At 47.1% G+C, this 19,680-nt stretch overlaps 1 protein-coding gene across 1 annotated transcript; it reads left to right on the top strand.

Annotated features, from left to right (window-relative positions):
* The first annotated feature begins 555 nt into the window (after window positions 1-555).
* On the top strand, window positions 556-13,639 carry DET1 (DET1 partner of COP1 E3 ubiquitin ligase). The gene is made up of 4 exons (XM_062583622.1): window positions 556-1,653; window positions 4,949-5,139; window positions 6,766-6,957; window positions 10,701-13,639. The coding sequence occupies exons 1-4, from the start codon at window positions 571-573 to the stop codon at window positions 10,888-10,890; spliced, it is 1,656 nt and encodes a 551-aa protein (XP_062439606.1). The 5' UTR covers window positions 556-570; the 3' UTR covers window positions 10,891-13,639.
* Window positions 13,640-19,680: the final 6,041 nt, after the last annotated feature.

Below are 19,680 nucleotides of genomic sequence, written 5' to 3'. Positions count from 1 at the left end.
GCGGCTCGCCTCGCTGGTATGGCGGAGCGGAAGCGGAAGGCGGCTGGGGGCGGGGGCGGTGATACCCTCTTGCCGCCGCCGTCGCGGTGCCTTGTCGCTCGGTGGCGGAAAGATGGCGGCGGCCATAGAGTGAGCGGCGGCGCCGGGACCCTGCGGCCGGGCCCGAGCGGTGAGCGCAGCCGGGGCCTGCGGGGTCCCGCTCCCCGGCGCCGCTGCGGGCCCCTCGGCAGGCAGGTGCGTGGGGCCCTCCCCCCGCTCCCGGTACCCCCGAGCCCGCCGCGCCCGGCCTCCTTGCTGGCCCCCTTCCCCGAGCACCGCCCCGCCCCCGGCCGCTGCTCCGAGGCCCCCTCAGCCCCCGGGGCTCCCCCCGGCTTCCCGCGTCCTCCCGTGCGCCCCGCTCGGAAGGCAGGTCCGCCCCCCCGCCCCCCGGACCCCTTAACCGCCCCCATCCCCTGGCCTCAGCAAGCCGCTCTCGCTCCCCGTGTCCCCCCCACCGCCGTCCCAGCGGGGTCCCAGGGTGCACGTGTGCTCCCCTCCCCAGCAGGGTGAAGATGAAGTAGTGCTCCGATCATGGACCATGACGCCCCCACGATCAGGCCCCGCCGCATCCAGAACCAGAATGTCATCCACCGCCTGGAGCGCCGACGAATCAGCTCCGGCAAAGCCGGCACCCACTGGCACCAGGTCCGCGTCTTCCACCAGAACGTCTTCCCCAACTTCACCGTGGTCAATGTGGAGAAACCTCCCTGCTTCTTGCGAAAGTTCTCCCCTGATGGGCGCTACTTCATTGCCTTCTCCTCTGATCAAACCTCCCTGGAGATTTATGAATATCAGGGCTGCCAGGCGGCAGAAGACCTTCTGCAAGGCTATGAGGGAGAGATCCTGGCGAATGGCAACGACCAAAGATCTGTCAACATTCGGGGGCGGCTCTTTGAACGCTTCTTTGTCCTGCTCCATATCACCAACGTGGCCTCCAACGGCGAGCACTTGAACCGTGAGTGCAGCTTGTTTACAGACGACTGCCGGTACGTGATTGTCGGCTCTGCTGCTTACCTGCCCGAGGAGCCTCATCCTCCCTTCTTTGAGGTTTACCGCAACAGCGAGTCTGTGACCCCTAATCCCCGGTCCCCTTTAGAAGACTACTCTTTGCATATCATAGACCTCCACACAGGCCGACTCTGTGACACAAGGACATTCAAATGTGACAAAGTCATCCTGTCTCACAACCAGGGCCTGTACCTCTATAAAAACATTTTGGCTATTCTCTCTGTGCAGCAACAGACTATTCATGTCTTTCAAGTCACACCTGAGGGTACTTTCATTGATGTACGGACTATCGGTCGCTTCTGCTATGAGGATGATCTTCTGACTCTGTCTGCGGTGTATCCTGAGGTGCAGCGGGACACACAGACGGGGATGGCCAACCCCTACAAAGAGCCCTTCATAAACTCTTTGAAGCACAGGCTGCTTGTGTACCTGTGGAGAAGGGCAGAGCAGGATGGAAGTGCCATCGCAAAAAGAAGGTTCTTCCAGTACTTTGATCAGCTGAGGCAGCTCCGCATGTGGAAGATGCAGCTTTTGGATGAGAACCACCTGTTTATCAAATATACTAGTGAAGATGTGGTCACGCTGCGGGTGACAGATCCTTCACAGGTATTACCTGCCTCCTCAGACTGTTTTTTACTTTGGGGCAAGTGCTCCCAAGAAGGTAAAATGCTGTGAGCTGCATTTCTTAGCTGAGCCTGTGACTGTTCAGTGGATAAGTTATTTAGGACCGCTGTACTGTGTTCTTGTGTGAACATTTGATGTCTCTGGTATTGAGTAAGCTCAGTATCTTTGTCTATCGTAATTTCATCACTTTATTCTCAACTAAATAGGAGAGAGGAAAGATCTTAGGTGGTTATCAAGAGATTGTTCCCTCTGCTCACAGATGCTTTAAAACCCACTTCCCCTTCTCAAATCCCTAGCTGATTTTTTTAAGCTGTTCTTTCATATAATGCACTTACCATAGAGGTATTCTCTCTTTTGACATGTATCTTAGAGTATGTTTTTCAAATATAATAGTCTTCATTTTTCCTGGTAGAATTACCTTTTCTTTTTTCTGCCTACATACTCTTGAAATTGGAGTAGCTACTCTTAAATCTAGCTAATGTGCTAGTTGCTTCTCCTTTCAGTTTAGTACTAAAGAAATCAAATTAGAGCAAATATAGCTTAGTCAGTGTTGGGTCCTTCCAGATGTTTCACCATCCTGCAGGTTGATCATCTTGTTTCACTACTGTTAGACATTTAATCATTTTTTGATCTCTATGAGACTGAGTAAGAGCACATTCTTTTCTTTTTTCCATTTTTTTTATTCCTTTAATCCACTTCTATTTTGTTAAAATGCTTGAAAAGAATTTTTAATCTCTAGTGCTGCTTGTTGTTCTGACTGTTCCCTAGACTTTTTTTTCCATACTTTCCCCTTTCTCCCTATTTTTTTCAGTTCCTGGACTTAGATCATAGAGAAAATGGACAATAATTCTTTAGAACTAATTTTTAGAACTAGTCTAATTCTTCCTGGAGGATGACTGTGATCTTTTTCATTTTTCTTTAATATTTTACATTTGTTGGAAGGGGGGTAACTTTGGGAGAGGATAGGTGAGATATAATCTAACCAGTTTTACCCATCGATACAAAATTAGATGACTATCACAAAAATGTCAGAGCTTTGTGAAAGTATCTTCAGTTTTCTGCTTGCTGTTAGTATCCTGGGTAACGTTCCTGACAAAGGCCTTAAGCCATCTCCATGTAAATGTATGTGGTAAACTCAGCTCAGCTGTCTGCTGTGGTTACCAAGGCTTTTGTGCCTCCTTTGCTGCAACATGTTTTTGACTTGCTTCACCTGAAGATTATTCTAAAATGCAGATTGTGGTTTGTTTGCGGCATTCCTCAGGTGCCATTCTGCTGGAGGGAAAATACCTCATTTCCTGTTTATTTCAGGGGATGATTCAAGATGCGGAGGAGTCTCCAAAGACCTGCCCAAGTTTAAGCTTTGTGATTTGTTAGGGCTTCCTGAGGAAAACTTTGGTGGCAGAGCAGCTGAATGTCCTCGTTGTCTTTCTCTCATCTGACCAAAGAAGAACTTGAAGCTTCATCTGATTTCAGGCCCTTCTGTCTTCTTAGGCCTCTTAGTGAAGAGGCTTGAAGTTGTTATTTATGCTTTTGGTTGCTTGTGTATTGTCAGGATCTGCACCGAGTCTTTCAAAATTTTTACTTGTGTTGTGCGTATATGTAGCTTGTTTCTTGTTCTAGGCTTGAATTTTATGCTTGCCAGCTTATTTATTTATGGTGTTCTGCCTGTGTGTTACAGGTGCTGCTACAATGCAGTGAGAATAGTTTCCTTGGTCAAGGGAATCCTACTGATGTGTGTTCCTGTTAAATACAAGGTCTATGCCAGGTTAAGGTTGGAAGATATTCCTTGCAGTCTTTGAAGATATATATTCTTTCCTTCTGCTGTCACCTCTTATTTGCTCTCTGCTCTCACCCTGCATTTCGGAAGGGCTTTCTTTTCCTTGGGCAGTAGTTTAGTGAGTGACCTCACCTAGTGCTCTTCACTTGACATGTGGGGGCTGGATTATACTATCGCAATTTATTTTGGGTCTGTGGAACAGGTGAACCTTGTGATACTATGGCGGGTGGAGTGAAAAGTTGTTTGAAGCTTGGACTGAATCGCCCTGAAGGCCAAATCCCACATGCAGGCTGCATCTGGGGCAGTTGAAGAGGTGGCTGAAACAGTACTTGGGATACTGTGCATTTGAAGGGTGGTCTCAATGCCATCTGGCAGGGAGAACTCGCAGGAGAAAAGGATCTGCAGAAGGCTTAAGGACAGAACTTGCAGTGGGTTTTTTTACGATGCTTTTGGGGGGCCAAAAGTGGGTGTATTAAGAGATTGTATAGTTTGGAAATGTATTTGGTCGTCTTTCTTTAGTGTGAAATACAAATGTAGACTCAAAGATCAGAAGTCATCAGGACTGGCCAAAGCAGGTAGAGGGCCTGCCATCATTGCTGAGAATTGTTTGGGAGCAAGAGGTGAAGCATTTAGAGATGGCCTTTATTGACAAAGGCTTATCCAGGCATACATGGAGCCGTGTGCTTATGCCAAGGGAATTAGTTGTGGTGTTAGCTTTGAGGTAGAGACAGGTTCTTACTTTGGGATGACAGGGATTTAGCAGTCCTCTCTTTAATGAAAGCTCCCTTCAGTGGGGAAAGGTTAAATCTGCTCCTTCCCAAAGGGATAGGAATGTCTTCTCCCTTCCACATAGCTGCACTGGTACGAGGTCACATTTCCCCTATTGCTTGTTTGTTCATACCGTGAAACACTGCCATTGCTGATCCACAGTGTGGTGCACGGGCCTTCTTGCATCAAAGTGTCAGTATTAAAAAGAAGCAGTTAGCATTTTTCAGATTTTCATTTCTGTGCCAGCAGGGTACCTGAAGGGCACAACTTCTTGTAGGCAGTGGTATGATGCACAGTACGCTAAAAGGGCTCATCTGTATGTCATGGAAATATTAAGAAGAGGAAGAAAATAATTCTTCACGTAGAAGAAAAATTAATTTGTTGCCAGCTAGCACTGAGTTTAGAATCATTTCATCAGCAGGAAAGAAAATTAAATTTGGCACTTCAGAAAGCATTTTAGCTTTGGTGGAGGGCAGAGAGAGGATGGAAAAACAGAAACACTGGCATCCAGTTTGAGATGAAAAATTGGAAGGCCATTAGGTTTCCTCCATAAATAACCACTCCACAGTTAATAGGTGGCTGATTTGGTCCCTGTTGAGGTATTTGAATTAGTGTAGGAGTCTTTTGCCCTAATCTGAGACAGGGCTTGTGGTGTTGTACAGGGAGAAGGAAGGGGATGGGTTCCCTGTGTGTGCTCTCCTGGGTAACCATTACTTCTGCCTCTTTCCACAGCCTTCATTCTTCGTTGTGTACAACATGGTGACCACGGAGGTTATTGCTGTGTTTGAGAATACGTCTGATGAGCTGCTGGAGCTCTTTGAGAACTTTTGTGACCTCTTCAGGAACGCCACCCTGCACAGTGAGGCAGTCCAGTTCCCCTGCTCAGCTTCCAGCAACAACTTTGCCAGGCAGATCCAGCGCCGGTGAGCATTTGGAGCATGCTTTATACTGTATAAACACACACTCACCCTTGTCAGCTGAAGGCCAGTATTAAATAATGATGGCAGCCCTGAGAAAATCCAGCTCCTTTAGCCAGCGAGTAGTGCAAGAGTCTGGCTTGCATATAATTCATCTTGCAGCCTCGTGCATTGATTCTGTATTTCCCGGTCAGTTTTGTGAAAGGAAGGAAAAAAGTAATGTCAATCCAGTGTTTAAAAGAAGAAGGAATTTTAAGAGAAAGATGTTGCTGGCTCTCTTTGAGTGATAACTTCCCCTGGAGGTTATTAAAGCAGTACTGCCCAATAGTTTAGAGCCATGCAGATAAGAATTGTCTGGATGCCAGCATTGCCTAAATGGATGTATTTTGCCAAGTGGCGTTCTCCAAACTTAATGTACATCAAATAGTGCTCTGTAGCATTTTCTGCAACATCAGTAAAAGACTTGTGATTCCTGTTTAACTCTGCTGTGAGAAAGGGAACTGCTCTGCCTAGAGCTATTGTGAAAGCTGAGCAAAATATCAAAGTAACCAGGGTTTCTAGAATATATTTTAACAGTCAAACGTGGCTTTCATAAGGCAGAGTGTGCTATTGCCCTTGGAATATATTTTTATATAACTTGGAGTGTCTTATTCTTCCAGTGACTTGTTTGACTTGCTCCTGGCAATCACTTATGGGGATGAAGCTTCTGTTGATTCCAGCTTGATGTGACATAGTAAGAGGAAGTTGGCTTCATCTGTAACTTTCTAGGGCTCCTTGTTGGGAAATCCACGTTGCTTAGAGGGGCAAAGAGCGAGCTTGCTGCAGACACCTGAAGAGCAAGTCCTACCTTGCATTAAAATAGAGGAGAATCTTTTCACTCACTTGGCTATAAGGGCCTGTAGCAGGAGTGTTTATCTGGTGTAGCAGGGCATAATAGTGCATTGTTCACAGTGAGCTGGCTTTTGGCTGAGTATTTCTGGTCTAAAGGGAATATTTTACTGTTCCTGATAGATGACATTCGTGCTCAGCTGTGGAAAGCTCAGATTTTATTTGGAAAGAGAAATCCAACCTGTGTTAAACTGTTCACCAGGAAGAACTTTCAGCTCAGTGTAGTGTCTGAAAAGCTTGAGGCTTCTCTTCAAGGTTCTTCCCATCTAAGGTTTCTCCCTTTGCATACTTGAAACAGTGGCTAGAGAGAAGGGGATTCTCAAGTCAACCTTAAGGGCTCAACTGTTACTGCAAAACCCTCTGGCTTTTGCTTATGCTTTTTTCAGGCTTCGTGATAAAACTTTGATTGATTGATAAGCTGCTAATCCATCTCTCCCTGTATCTGATCCTACTGATTTCCTGTACTGCAGAGCAGCTGGGGCCAGACCTTGTGGATAGGCAGGATCTTGTCCTTCCATCCGTTCCTGCTTTCAGAGCAGAAACACTAATGGTGAGGGAGGGTATAAAGGTCACCAGAATTGGCTGATGATTGAATCAGTGTGATACATCTTTGGAAATGAGCTGCTTTAGTTCTTACGCGGCTACTGTTTTTCTTTCCCTAGCTGTTTTCCTCTCCTGCTTTTTTAAGCTCTGCTGTTTACCTGTGGCCTTTGCAAGTCAAGCCTGTTCCTGTGTTTGCTGCAGGTTCAAAGACACTATTGTGAATGCCAAGTATGGAGGGCACACGGAGGCTGTGCGGAGGCTGCTGGGCCAGCTTCCGATCAGCGCGCAGTCGTACAGTGGCAGCCCGTACCTTGACCTCTCCCTTTTCAGCTATGATGACAAGTGGGTGTCAGTCATGGAGCGGCCCAAGACCTGCGGTGATCATCCTATAAGGTATGAAACAGGCCAGAAAGCTTTATGTAAGGAGAACAGTGTGAAAGTAACTCTGAATTGGCTTGGCTCCATGGCATCAGATGTGCGAGAAGGGGTAGCTCGATGCCTTTCTTCTCTGACGTGCCTTGATCAGAGGGTTTGTTTCAGCAGTCCCAGAGAGCTCGGCCTCTCTTTGCAATAACTCTTATTTTGCATATGTGGAAGGGCTCCTCAGGTCTTTTGGATGAGCTGCCCTGGGAGAGAGATGGGTGGTGAAACCTGAGCCTTTTCCGTGTTCTTGTTCCTCATCTTTTTGTAGTCCAGCTTTGCTATCAGGTTGCAGAGTAATATGGTTCTGGGTACCTACTTTCTGGTACTGGAAGAATCTCCCTAGAGCACATGGGGCTAGCTGGCATCAATGGTCTGGTTTGTCCTGTGAATACAATACGTGCTGGGCTGGGTGTTATCCAGAATGCTGATGGTATAGATTTAACTATTTTCATGCTTTTGTTATTTACAGTTCTCACCCTATGAGCTGCTGTCCTTTTCATTTCCCCTTCTTTCTGTGATCTCCTTTCTGTAGTAGGAGTTCAGCCAGATGTTAGGGCTGTTCTGTGTCTTTCATCTGTATCTTGATGCTGGTAGCAGAAATAAGGTTTGCAATGCTTCTTGCAGAAACATCGGGACTGTTTATTCTTGCTTGTTGACTGCAGCTGTGGACACAAGAAGTACTGGTTAAGAATCCAGTGTCTTCCACCTGAAAGGCTCAAAGAGAGTGAATTTTCCGGCAGAAGAGTCTTTCCACTTACAGTACTGGAAAAGCAGAATGAACGTACGCTCTAAACCAAAGAGACCTCTCTAAGTGCTTTGTATATTGACTGCCCACATGTGGAGGGCTCAGCCAGCCTAGGGAGGCCGTTCTGGCCTGTTTCCCAACTTGATTTTCATCAGTGCATTCTCAAAACCTGGTTTCATGTCTCCCTTGGCCCTGCCTCGGGTGGCAGGAAACCTCTGATTATTCCTGCGCTCCTAATTCCCAAATTAGGTATATTTAATTGATTTTCTACCTGCGTGATTTGGTTTGATCTCCAGCTCCCGTGCAATGTGCAGAGAAAAGCCTGCCCTCTCCCCCTTTTCATGCTTGACGTTAAGAAAACTCGCGGGGCGGCGTTTGTCTGCCAGCGCCAACCTGTGTGCAGCTCCCACAGACAAAAGGGAGCAAAACCGCAGTCATTTGCTGCGGTTACGTCTTTGTAGTAAACAAAGCAAAGTGGCACCTTCCCTCCCTCCCCTGAGCAAACCGGCATTTCAGAACCAATGCTTTTAAAGCTCAAAGATGTGCAGAGTCAATTAGGGCTTGAATAGGGCCTCAGAGCAGTGAGGCTGTTGGTTTTTGGAAAGTAAAGAGAAGATAAGGCACTAACCTTAACCATTCAGTAGCTGAAATACTGCGGCTCTGTTTCTCACATGCAAAACAGAGGGTTTAATAAAATAATGCAGCTGTTTGTGTTATGACTAGAGAGCTTGGGAATGGGAGGACATAAGATTTGAAATGTAAGCCCAGGAATGGGATGGAGTGCAAAATGCTTCAGCAGCTTGGGGTGTTACAATCTGTATGTAGTTTCCTGGCATGACATGTGTGATTTGAAGGCCTCCATTTTACGCGGGAGTTTCAGCACCTCTGTGCACTGTGTCCTTTTAACCCTTACTGCCTTTCTGCATCCCAGAAGGTTTGACCGTCATCCCTGGTTACTTGAGAGACTGATGGTTGTTTTCTGTCCTGGGAAGGACTTTAGGTTCCCCATCACTGCCATCTTCCAGTGTCTTTCCAGGAGATTTGAAGATAAATTCACTGAGTAAAATTATGGGACCTGTGAGGAAGAGGCTCTAACACAGCCTTACCTATAATAGGGGGTCTCTAAATTCCATCTAGGTGGCTAATAAGGAGCCATATAACCAAAAAATTGGTCTGCAGATAAATCTTCCATTTTCATACAGTTTGAAAAGGCTAGTCTTGCTGTTTCTGTTGACATACAATTTTATATTTCAGTGCCTAATTTGTCCCCAGAGTGAGAGCCCGTGGAAATGGCCTCTGATTGCAGAGCACTTTTAAAAATAGATTTAAAAATACCAAACTGAGCACATCTTTGAGATTACAGGGAGCTTCATCTTGAGTAGTAAATTATTGTGAATTGGGGAGAGAGAGGAGCTGACCAGGGGCTGTACTTTATTTAAAGAATGACCCTCTACATACATAGTCCTGTGTAGGAGGGAAAAGGGCTTTTTGAAAAGCCAAATACCGAGATTGTGACTCTCTTGCTGGTTCTTGTGTGTAATTTTCAGGCAGCACTGACTGGCACTTTGATTCAGAGGAAGGGAGAGGAGAGTGGCCCTCCAGGAAGAACATGAGGATCTCAATAGGCTGTATTGTTAAAATGTGGAGTATGTCTGCTCCTGAAACAGCATTGCCTATATCTGTCATCACCGGTTCTATCAGGCTGAGTGCTGAGTGCATTGTATTGCTAGCAGGGGGAGGGAAATGTGCTCTGATATTAAAAGCATTCTCTGAATTAAAACCGGAGGAAAATTCAAAATACCCACATGTACGAAGTAGTAGTGGAAAAAGGCACAGAACCATCATTCCGCCTCCCAGCTGTTTCTAAGATTGAAAAGGCCAGAAAACAATTTAAGGAACTGAGCTAACTTCAAGCTGAGGACTTGAGTCCTGTCAGCCCAGCTGCTTTGTGAAGGTACCACATCCCAGAAGTCTCCACCAAGGAGCTCGGGGATAGTGGGGTTGTAAGAATCCCCTCTTCCTATAGCAGTGAATAGGGATAGTGTTACCTGGGCTTAGGTCTGTTATGCCGAGGGAGCTCATCCTCTAGTGTGCAGGGGAAATTCAAGAAGTGAGGAGGTTTCTAGATTTGCCTGTTTCCAGTGCTGTTTACACCATTCCCTAAGCAATGTTCCCTTCTTCCTTAAGATGTGTCCCAGAATTCACCCGTTCAGAGACACAGAGGAGCTTCCTCTGACCCACAGGCAGGTGACAGCAGAAGGACACATCCGTTTTTCATTATACTTGCCCTTGCTGTGACTATTAAGTGCTGTCCGCTAAGTACTTCCTACCTAGGATATCTTGTTGATGATTTTTTTTTTTTTTTATTGGAAATCTGGAAGGAACTTGCAAAGCCTGGCTTGAGCTGAACTAACCTGTAAAGTAGCGTTTGGTTCCCTGGAGCAGAGCTGGATCCAGCAACATTCACCTTTCTCTTCTGAACAGGGATGTAGCAAGGCACAGGCACAGTAGTGTGAAGCCTGCCTTGCAGTGCCAGGAGAGGGGAAGGATGGCCTTACAGTTGGAGAGGAGGCCATAGCTAAGGAAAGTGAGCTCAGTTCTGTACAGTGTATCTGCCTTGAGGATCAAGGAGAGCTGCTTGTATTAACAGAGGATGGAAAGCCAGCAGAGGTGGGGTCTGGACTGAATTTTTTGTTTCTTGTTGTGAAATCAGCTAAGTCCACCAAAATGAAAGGCAGAGTTCTCTCCCTGGTGATACTAAAATGGTGTCAAGTTTTTTCTAGGTAGTAGAAAACTAGCTCCCGTAAGAGGGACTTTCCGGCATAGCCAAGAGCCAGACCCCTAGCTGAAGATCTCCTGCCTCTGGGGGAGTACCAGAGGTTGAACAAGGCACTTGTCTCTGTTTGTGAAGAGCCCAGATGGCAAAGTCAATAGTCAACATTCATAATTGACTTTTTCTTCCTTTCAGATTTTATGCTCGTGATTCTGGCCTCCTGAAGTTTGAAATCCAGGCGGGACTCCTGGGGCGACCCATCAATCACACAGTGCGACGCCTGGTTGCGTTCACCTTCCACCCCTTCGAGCCTTTTGCCATCTCGGTGCAGCGCACTAATGCAGAGTACGTGGTTAACTTCCACATGAGGCACAGCTGCACATAGTGCAGAAGGTACCCGGTGCAGCTGTTCTCCTCAGGTCTGGGCCTCTGCCACAGACACACCAAAGCCAGACACTCACACCTTCTAGGAAACTAAACCATCGCTCATGTCAAGAAACCTGACCTGGGAGCTCCTACCAACCAGCATCTCGCCGGCCAGTTGGCTGTGGAAGGCTAATCCACTGAAGTTAGGCCTGTGAATGTTTCTCCTGATTCCATCCGTTTATACTGCTAAGGTTTCTATTGCATTAAGCACTGTTGTTGTTCCCTGTTCTTATTGATGAACAAAGCGTAGCTGAGATTCCTGTCTTGGTTTCCCAGAGGCTCATCTGTTTTCCTCTCCTGTTGTCTGTCTTAGGATGGCAAAGATGGAGCTTTGCAATGCGTGAAGTGCTCCCTTCTGCACTGATGCTCTTCTACCTTGTTGAGGCAAACAGCCTGTCTTAGAGAGAACGGATATAAGCCATGGTGGGGGCTTAGAAACATAGCTACCCATATTTGTACTTTCAGTATTACTAGGGAAGTGAAATCCTATTCTCATTCACACGATCTCTACGTGATTTTAGTATGCAAGAGGTTAGGAAAGAAAGGTCTGAGAAATCACTGGAATTAGGGGAGGTGAGGCGTTTTCCTGACTCTTATGCAAGTCAGTTAATCTTTTGTGCCTTAGTTTCTGTAAAGCCCCCCCCAGTGAAAGGTGATATGTTAATACCAGACAGCCAGGGCAGCTGACTGTGTCTGCAGTGGATGAGGAGGTGGGCACAGCAGAAAGACAGGTGGCTGAGAGGGGTGTGGGAAGCAAGAGCAGGTCCTTCTCCATGTCAGAGGACTTGCTTCTGCAGAGAAGGAGCATATCCTTGTGGGCATCTGCTGATTCTGCTGCTGAGGGGAAGGGAGACCGAGCTGCTGGCAGCATCCTGCATGTTGGCTCTCTGAACACAGAGAATTAGTAGCATTTGGGTTTCCCCAGAAAAGAGAAGGGAGACCTGAATTAATTTGCATTGCTGCAGATTTGCAGTTGAGTTTGTTGACTTAGGTTGCTTATGTATCCCTGTTTGATGTGCTGTTCTCTGTGAGAACCTGATTTGCTGTGCCCAGGCTTCAAAGCACAGCTGGCTGATGCATCATATTTGGCTTGATGCAGACTGAACTGCTGCAGCATCTGTGCTGTCTATAAAATAAGCTCCTGGATGTAATCTTACATACCACTGTGGGCTGGTGGGGATGCCGTCCTGCCTTCCTCTGTTAAAAATGTAATTTTTGGATGTTGATTAACACTTGAGTTTTGCTGCATACAGGTAGGTTTTAGGACTGTGAGCTGTCAGTCAAGGCAGCCCTCCTAGGAAATGCAAAGTGCTCAGCTGGGAGCCTGCTGTTATCCACTTCCACGTGAGGTACAGAGTAGACACTAGGAAATTGGTGCTGATACATGTGGAGAACCTTACTTGAAAGCACCCTGTTGCTGTCTTGTTTGGACCAAAATGGGCCTAGCTGTGGGTAACATATTGTGGCCACATGCTTGAGAAGAATCATCCTGAGGTCATGCATTCATTTTGCATAGTAATGGCCTGGAAAATAAGTGTGGTGTTGCTTGTGCCTGGATATGGCATAAATGTCTGACCTCGGAACTGGGGGGGGGAGGGGGTACTGGGCTTCTTGTGTCAGCCTTTAGTCTCTGTCTCATTGCATGTCTTAACTCTCCTGGCCTTGCTAAACTACTCTCTAGGACAAGACACCATCTTTTGCTGCTCTTTCTCTGGTGTTTGCACTGTTGGTTTCTCAGGACTGTCAGGAACGACTTCTGGTCAGAAGACTGCTAATAGAGGGGGTGTCAGGCCACGCATGCTTTTAGCGATGGGTTTTTCTCCATCTAATAACACTATGTGTCAAGGTTTTAGGTTTTTCTTTTTGTTCTTCAAACACATTTAATTAAGCTCCAGGTGGGGAATCATTTGCACATTGTAGATCATGGAATTACCTCCTTCCTGCACCACTCTCACATATGCTCACACTTCTAGTATGAGATTTTTTTTCTTCTTTTTCAGAGCTCGCAGCAGCTCCATCCAAGATTGGTTTTACTACTTGGTGTCACAGTCTGGGACATCAGTGCTTACTAAAATAGCTGTTAGGTTTTCATTTAATTTTTTTTAGGTGGAAAACATATAAATCAGTTCAGTGTTTCTGCAGTAGGGGCTTTTGCCAGATTCAGGCTGTCCTGTGTGAAGCAGAGAGCATGGCACAGATGATCGGACTTGGGGCTGAGAGACAAGATATCTGTTCTTAGCTCTGCTGTTTAAATTGTTCTGTGACTGGGGGCAAATCACTTCCTTTTCCAGCTGGTGTTTTCTTCTCTGTAAATGAGGCCAAAAACATATTTTCAGCTTTTGTAAAACACTTTGAGATTCATGGATAAAAAGTGCTAGATAAGTGCTAAGTATTTTCTTATTATGTTTGCAGACAAACTGATTGATCATTCTTAGTACTAATTGCCTTGGAGTAGCATTGCAGATCCTCTGGCCATGGCGGCTGCATTTTGTATCTACAACAGAATTAATTTTATTACAGAAATGTTTTGAAAGAAAAGTCTCTCATGCTTGAAATTTTGATTCTTTTATTTAAGAAACAAAAAGTGTGTGTGGTGGGGAGGGTGAGTGGAAAGGGACAGATATTTTCTACGTGATATTTTTACTAGGCTAGAATGAAGATTTGTTAGTAATACAAAACAAAAATGGAATAAACAGAATTTGCTTTAATGGCCTGATTTGTTGTCTCTGTTTTCCAAAAATACTAGTAGTGTGCCTGGGAATCCCTTTTTAAAAAAGAGGCGACAGGTGTGTGTGTTTGGCTGCACAGGCATATCCTGTGTGAATTTGCTGCTTCTTCCTAGGTGTCTGGAGTGACAATGTGCTCGTGCTCGTGGAAGTTCCTACCTCAGGCGTTTTTGTAGCTATTGCAGATTTCTTGTTTCTTTGTTTTAGTCCCCATGAGCTAATGCTTGGAGAGGAGCGGTTGGGTTGCATTTCAGTTGTTTTTCCCCTTTTGTACTTTATTACTAATCCAACTTGTGCTCAGAGACTCTTCCTTCAGCCCATCCATAGCAACTGTCTTGTCTTGTGGCTGTTACCTGTTGATGCTCTGTGATCAAGAGATGAAAGTTGAGCAATGCACGTGCCTTGGCAGAAGAGCCATTATCTTTCCGCTGCTTTTAGATTGGGCTAAGGCACTTGGATTTTCCAGCTGTGTCCTGCTTCCAGCTGCTGAGAGGCAACTTCGCAGAATGTAGTGGCCGAGAACCTGAAAAAACTCCTCCCGAAAGCTCAGGATCCCCTTCTAACCCGCTGCTACTCTGTAACAAGCCATCATTGTCCCTGTACGCGTCAGTTCTGTGAGTATCTGCATCTTGGGCATGAAAGCAGCTCAGCCCCCAGCAGCTTTCCTTTGAACCTTTCCTTCCTTTATGTGTGTGCGATTTTGTTTCTGACTTGAAAGCCCAGCAGCCTTCTTTTGAAAACTTTGAGCATATCAGAAAGACAGGGGAGTTATCCGCTCTTGAGCGATTGCTCTTCGGGTCAAATAAGCATTTCCTTGCCTTATAGCACCTGACTTGAAAAGTGTGTTTGACTGGCAGCAGAATCTTACTGTTTTTTGTTACTTCTTGCACCACTCTGGCTTTTTAAAATGAAAGTAAATAAATAAAGAAAAACAGGACACTTGTGATGTTTCTTCTGTGAACTGTATTAGACAGCGAACCACAGAAATCGTAATAGAATCAAACCTATGTATCCGTTGATGGTGTGTCTGCTAAAGATTCCTTTCAGATAACCTTCCAGCGCTGAGTGGCTGTTCCTGACATAGTCCCTTATGTTCCCTGTGTACTTACAGGGCCTTGCTTCTGCTCGGGTGCTGGCATGTGTCTGCTTTGCTTCCCTTGGTCTCTTTTGACTCAGCTAAAAGAAACAGATTTGTGATAATTTAGAGATTCTATTTATTTGTCTGTCTTATTCCTGCATCCTCTGTCTTGTCTCTTTTCTGCCATTTTTTTTCTGCAGGATCTCTCAGGACTGTGGGAAGAAAGATGGAGTCAAGTGAGGCCTTGTAAAGGCTGGAAGGCGGTGGGATACATGGTCATCCAACAGCTTTTCTCCTTGTGTGAACCTTTATTAGGAAGGGGCACACTGCAGAACATGCAGGTGGTAGTGTGGACAAGCAACACAGCAGGATTTGGGGGAATTGCTTCCGTGTAGCTTTCAGAGTGTCGAAGTCCAGGTCATTAGCATGCCTGAATAACTGTACCTCAGTCTTGTTAGTATGACTGTAAAAGCTTTTCCAGCCAACTACTACCTATGAGAAGGGAATGGTGATATATGTGTATATATCTATATATTTTTTTCTTGCTCTTGGGCTGCAGGGGATGTGGGCTGAGCTGAGCTGTGAAAATAAGTCATTGTAGCAGTAGCAGACTAGCACTACCCACCAACTCGACTGACTGCTCATCAGGCAGCAGTATCCCCTGCTAGAGCTGTTTTCTGGCTAAGGTCTGATTAGCTTTTGTTTCTCTCGGAGCAGCAACCAGGGAGGAGCTGTACTTACTGGGTACGAAAATGAGTTCTTAGAAAAATAACAGTGTGAATTGCATAGATGCTTTTTCTGGTGTTATGACACAAAAATACTACAGCGTATTAGACTAGCAGTTTGGAAACTGGTGACTTGTGGATAATTACAGTGGTCTTGTATGAGAAGAGAACTGAAAAGGGGGCCATGCTGACAGAGGTACAGTGCCCCTTGTACCAGCTGCTTTGGACTGTGCTGCAACATCTGGGTAACGTATTGGCCTTGTTTTGTTGCCAAGTGGTCGAGGGCGTTGTAAGGGCCCACAGGCCCATAGGCCGTGTCTACGTGCAGTCCTAGCTTCTGACTGTGCATCTTGTTTCTTCCCTCGCACGTGCCAGATCCCTTCATTGCACGCCTTCTGGCTGTCGCACTTTGCTAATGTGGCGATTGCTGTCTTTCCTCTGTTTTCGTAGGATGTCAAGTGCACCTGAAAATTTGAGGACGATTTTAGAGGAAGTGGGATAACTGTGAGCGTGGTTGGGAGGTGATTGCCAGGTGCCCAGTGCCCTTGGCACCGCGGAGGGAGCAGGACCGCAGGGAGAGGTGCGTCCTGTGGCAGCCTTCCTGGAGGAGGGACAGCAGAAGGTTTGCTCGCTGTGAGGGGAAACTCAGGTAGAAACTGCAATGGAAAGTCAGGGGAAAAATTCTAAAAAGCCTCTAGCATTTTCTGCATTCTGCCTTGTCCAGGTACACACTAGAGGCTTTGGAAGAGTTCACTTTTGTCAGTGATGGAACTGGATTGAATTCATCCTATTTAGAGCTAGAAACATGTTATTTCTTCTCTGCTGTCGCTCTTCCCATTTTTCTCCCCAGCAGCTTCCTGATGTGCTGAGCGTCGCCTGAAGCAGGCTTAGCTGTGTCCTGACGGACTCCCCGTGCCCCTGCCCTTGATGAAGCACCAACCCTCTCTAGCCAGCTAGTTCATCCACCAGTCTCCTTCCTCCAGGCAAGTTGTGTCACCCCTGCTGAACGTAGGCTAGTGAATGTGCCTGCTGCAAGTGGAGCCCCAGGGTAGCCACAGAAACCCAGCATGGGGTGGGAGGGAGGCGGTTGGCCCTTGCAGGGCTGCCCGTCCACCCTTGGACGTGATTTCGGGTGTTAATAGGAGAAGAGGGCTGTGCTGCGTCCCCTCGGCGTGCCTGGTTGCAGCCACCATGCCGGTCATTTGATAGCACCTCAGTGCTCCTCCGAGGCGTAAAGTGGAGCGATGCCAGGATTAGCTGTACCCGCTGCCCTTGGTGAGCGCTGGGGAGATACGGCGCTCGCCCTCCCGCCTCCGGCCCTGCTGGTGCTGAGCACGTTGCCGTGGCAACGGGGAGAGACAGCCGTCCACATGGAAACGTCCTTGCTGCCAGTGAGACTGGGGAAAAATGGTCCAAACGGCAAGTTTGGGGAGGAGCAGGCGGCCAGCTGGCAGCCTGGCCCTTGGCAGCAGCGGGGAACGTTGCGAGGCTGGTGCAGCACCTGGCAAAAGGTGATGCCGTCCCCACGCACGGGAGACCCTGGGTTAAACACCAGCATCACCTCCGTTAGGGATCTGCCATGTGCTTTCTGCCTCTTCCGCCACAAAGGGTGGTTTTCTCTTTTTTTTTCACCACTGTCCTATTTTTTGGCTAATCTCAAGGTCAGGGCAGGGTCTAGATTAGCTGCGCCGATACCCGCGGTGGCGTAGCTGGGTCACTGTAACAGCCCTGCCTGCTGAGTCCTTAATGTTGGGAAAATGTTTCTTTGTAAGGGAGCAGGAGCAGCTGGCAGCCAAGCAAGGTCTTTTGTAACACAGGGCAGATGAATGTCGCGTTGACAGCGCGATGGTGCCGCGCGGCCTGCCTGGCTATGGGCAGCAAGGTCAGAGTTAATCTCTCTCTTACCCCTCATCCCTGGACAATGGCTCTGCCCACGCTGGAGAGGGGGCTCCAAGCTGAAGGATCTGGGCTTATTGAAACCCAGCGGGGTTTGTCCCAGTCTTACCCTGGCTGTTCAGTGGCAGCATTGCTGCTCTCGGCCGTGATCCTGGCAATGAGCTGAGATGGATGCTGTTGAGGGGGAATCTGTTTTGTTTTGTTTTATATTTTCATTTTGTTTTGTATTTTTAAATGTGTCGTAGGACAGATTGTTTCGGTGCATCTGCCAGTGCTGAAACAGGCTGTTTTTCCTGTTGTCTTTCACACCACCACCTAAACTACTTCTTCTTCTTCTTCTTCTTCTTACTATGTACCCAAGGCTTTACTGGTGGCCTTTGGTCCTGATGGCTCAGTCAGTGGGTACTTTTTCTGCTGTGAATTCTGAAAGAGCCAGACTTTGCAAGGTGTGGTGTGATGGCTATTCCTGGCAATTACGGGAAGTTGTTTACCTCCAGGCTGGTAAAGAGATCAGAGTCGTATTTCACCACTGCATCCTGGGACCTGCTGAAGGAACGGGTGATGAGTAGCAGGGGAGAGGGGAGAGAATGTGTTTTACTCCTGCCTAGCCCCAAGCTTTCCATGTTTCTGAAGTCCTGCCTGTGGGGTGGGGGAAGCCTAGTCTATTCTTGCACAGAGAAGCAAACAGAGGGAGAACAGACCAAAAGGAGAAGCATTCGCTGATGTGGCTGGGAGGCATTGCAGTTGTCAACCTGAGCCACTGTGGCTTAGTTTGGCTTTCCAAAATGAATCATGAAATAGTGAAGCACTGTAGAGGGATTTCAGACCTTACCTGGAAGGGAAAGGAAGTTTTTGAAGACTTATTGCTGCTTGGAGATGCTTTGGAGAAGTTTGTAGATATAGCTCCTGGAGGCTCTTCAAGCCTACTTTAGAGTGATTCAGTGAAAGCTCCAAAGAGCTGACCTTGTTGACGGAGGAAGACTCCAAAGAAAGGCTGCCCAGTGCTTCTGATGGGGAGGCCTTGACTGGGAGGAGAGGAAAGGGGTGTGGATCAAGCGTGGTCATGAAGTGACCCTCTTGCTGCAGCGCCCTTTCCTGAATTCTCTTCCTAATACTGTACAGAGTCCTGAACAGTGAACTGGGAATTTTTAGCCTTAAGAAAGGCTTGTGCTGTTTGACAAAATGTGACCACCTCTGCCTCCATTTTTTGCCTCTGTGTTCTCTCTCATTTCTGACCCATGTTTGCTTTGTTCCCCACATCCTTGCCTACTGCTCAGCTCCTCAGTCTCAATACTTTCTCCCTTCTGCCCTCTTTCTCTAGAGAACAAGCTGTGAAACTGCTCCTGGAGCAGCCACCTACCCCAACTGATGATTGTTAGGGCTCCCTGGCTGCTGAGAGCTTTCAGTCCAGGTCTCAGATCTGTGCACGGTCTCTGACTATCAGTAGATGTGGGGCCTTGCAAGAGGTTTGTGAGCTCCAGAGAAACAAAAGGACCCTGCAAAGTGGCACTAGTACAAGGGAAGCTGGGGGAACACAGCGGAGGAAGCATGAGTGGTTTGAAAAGAAGGAAATAGTAATGAGATGTTGTTTGCCTGGCTCACTTGCTGCTTCCTCCCTAAGAGGAGCGTGCAGCCCAACTTCACTGTCAGCATGGGGACTTGGATGCTATTAGGCAGTTCATTAGTAAAACCTCTGAGTGGCTCCCACTGCTGTTAAGTACCTATTAATGCCTCTTGAGGGAGAGGAGAACATTGTAAAAGCACAGAAACAATCTGAGGGTCCTTGATCTCGTTCTAATCTGAGAGGTCATGGGCTGAGGTTGGAGGGGCAGCTGCAAGGAGAAGAGGGGCTGAGCAGGGCTTCTGGGGATGGAAGTGGCAACTTCGCAGACTGCTGATTATCTGTCAAAGCCTGAGTGCAGAACACCACCTTGTTTGGACTGTTACCTCTGAGGCTCCCATGGGGTGCTCTGGAGTTATAAACACCTAGGCACAGACCTGCTTTGTGTGGCTCTAGAGCCAGGTATTCCCGCACCGGGGGAAAGCCAGCAAAACCTGCACAGATGTTGCTCACAGCTGCTGGGCTATGGCAATCCACCCCTGCTGCTATGGTTATTGGCACTGCAGGGTCTGTCTCCTTCTCCTTGCTTACTTGTATACACAGTCAGCTGGTAAAGGACACTGACATCACTTAATTAATGGTTTAATTGAATCTCACAAAGGGATCGAAATTGGCTGCCTGACTCTTGTCACTAAGATGCGCGCACAGGAAATAGTAAATCACCAATTCAGCAAATAAAGTTATGGCTCTAAATAGAAACCCC

The sequence above is a fragment of the Rhea pennata genome, chromosome 10, assembly GCF_028389875.1.
Source record: "Rhea pennata isolate bPtePen1 chromosome 10, bPtePen1.pri, whole genome shotgun sequence".
NCBI classification, from domain to species: Eukaryota; Metazoa; Chordata; class Aves; order Rheiformes; family Rheidae; genus Rhea; species Rhea pennata.
The sequence above is the reverse complement of the archived record's forward strand: the minus strand, read 5'-3'. Positions and strand labels throughout refer to the sequence as shown.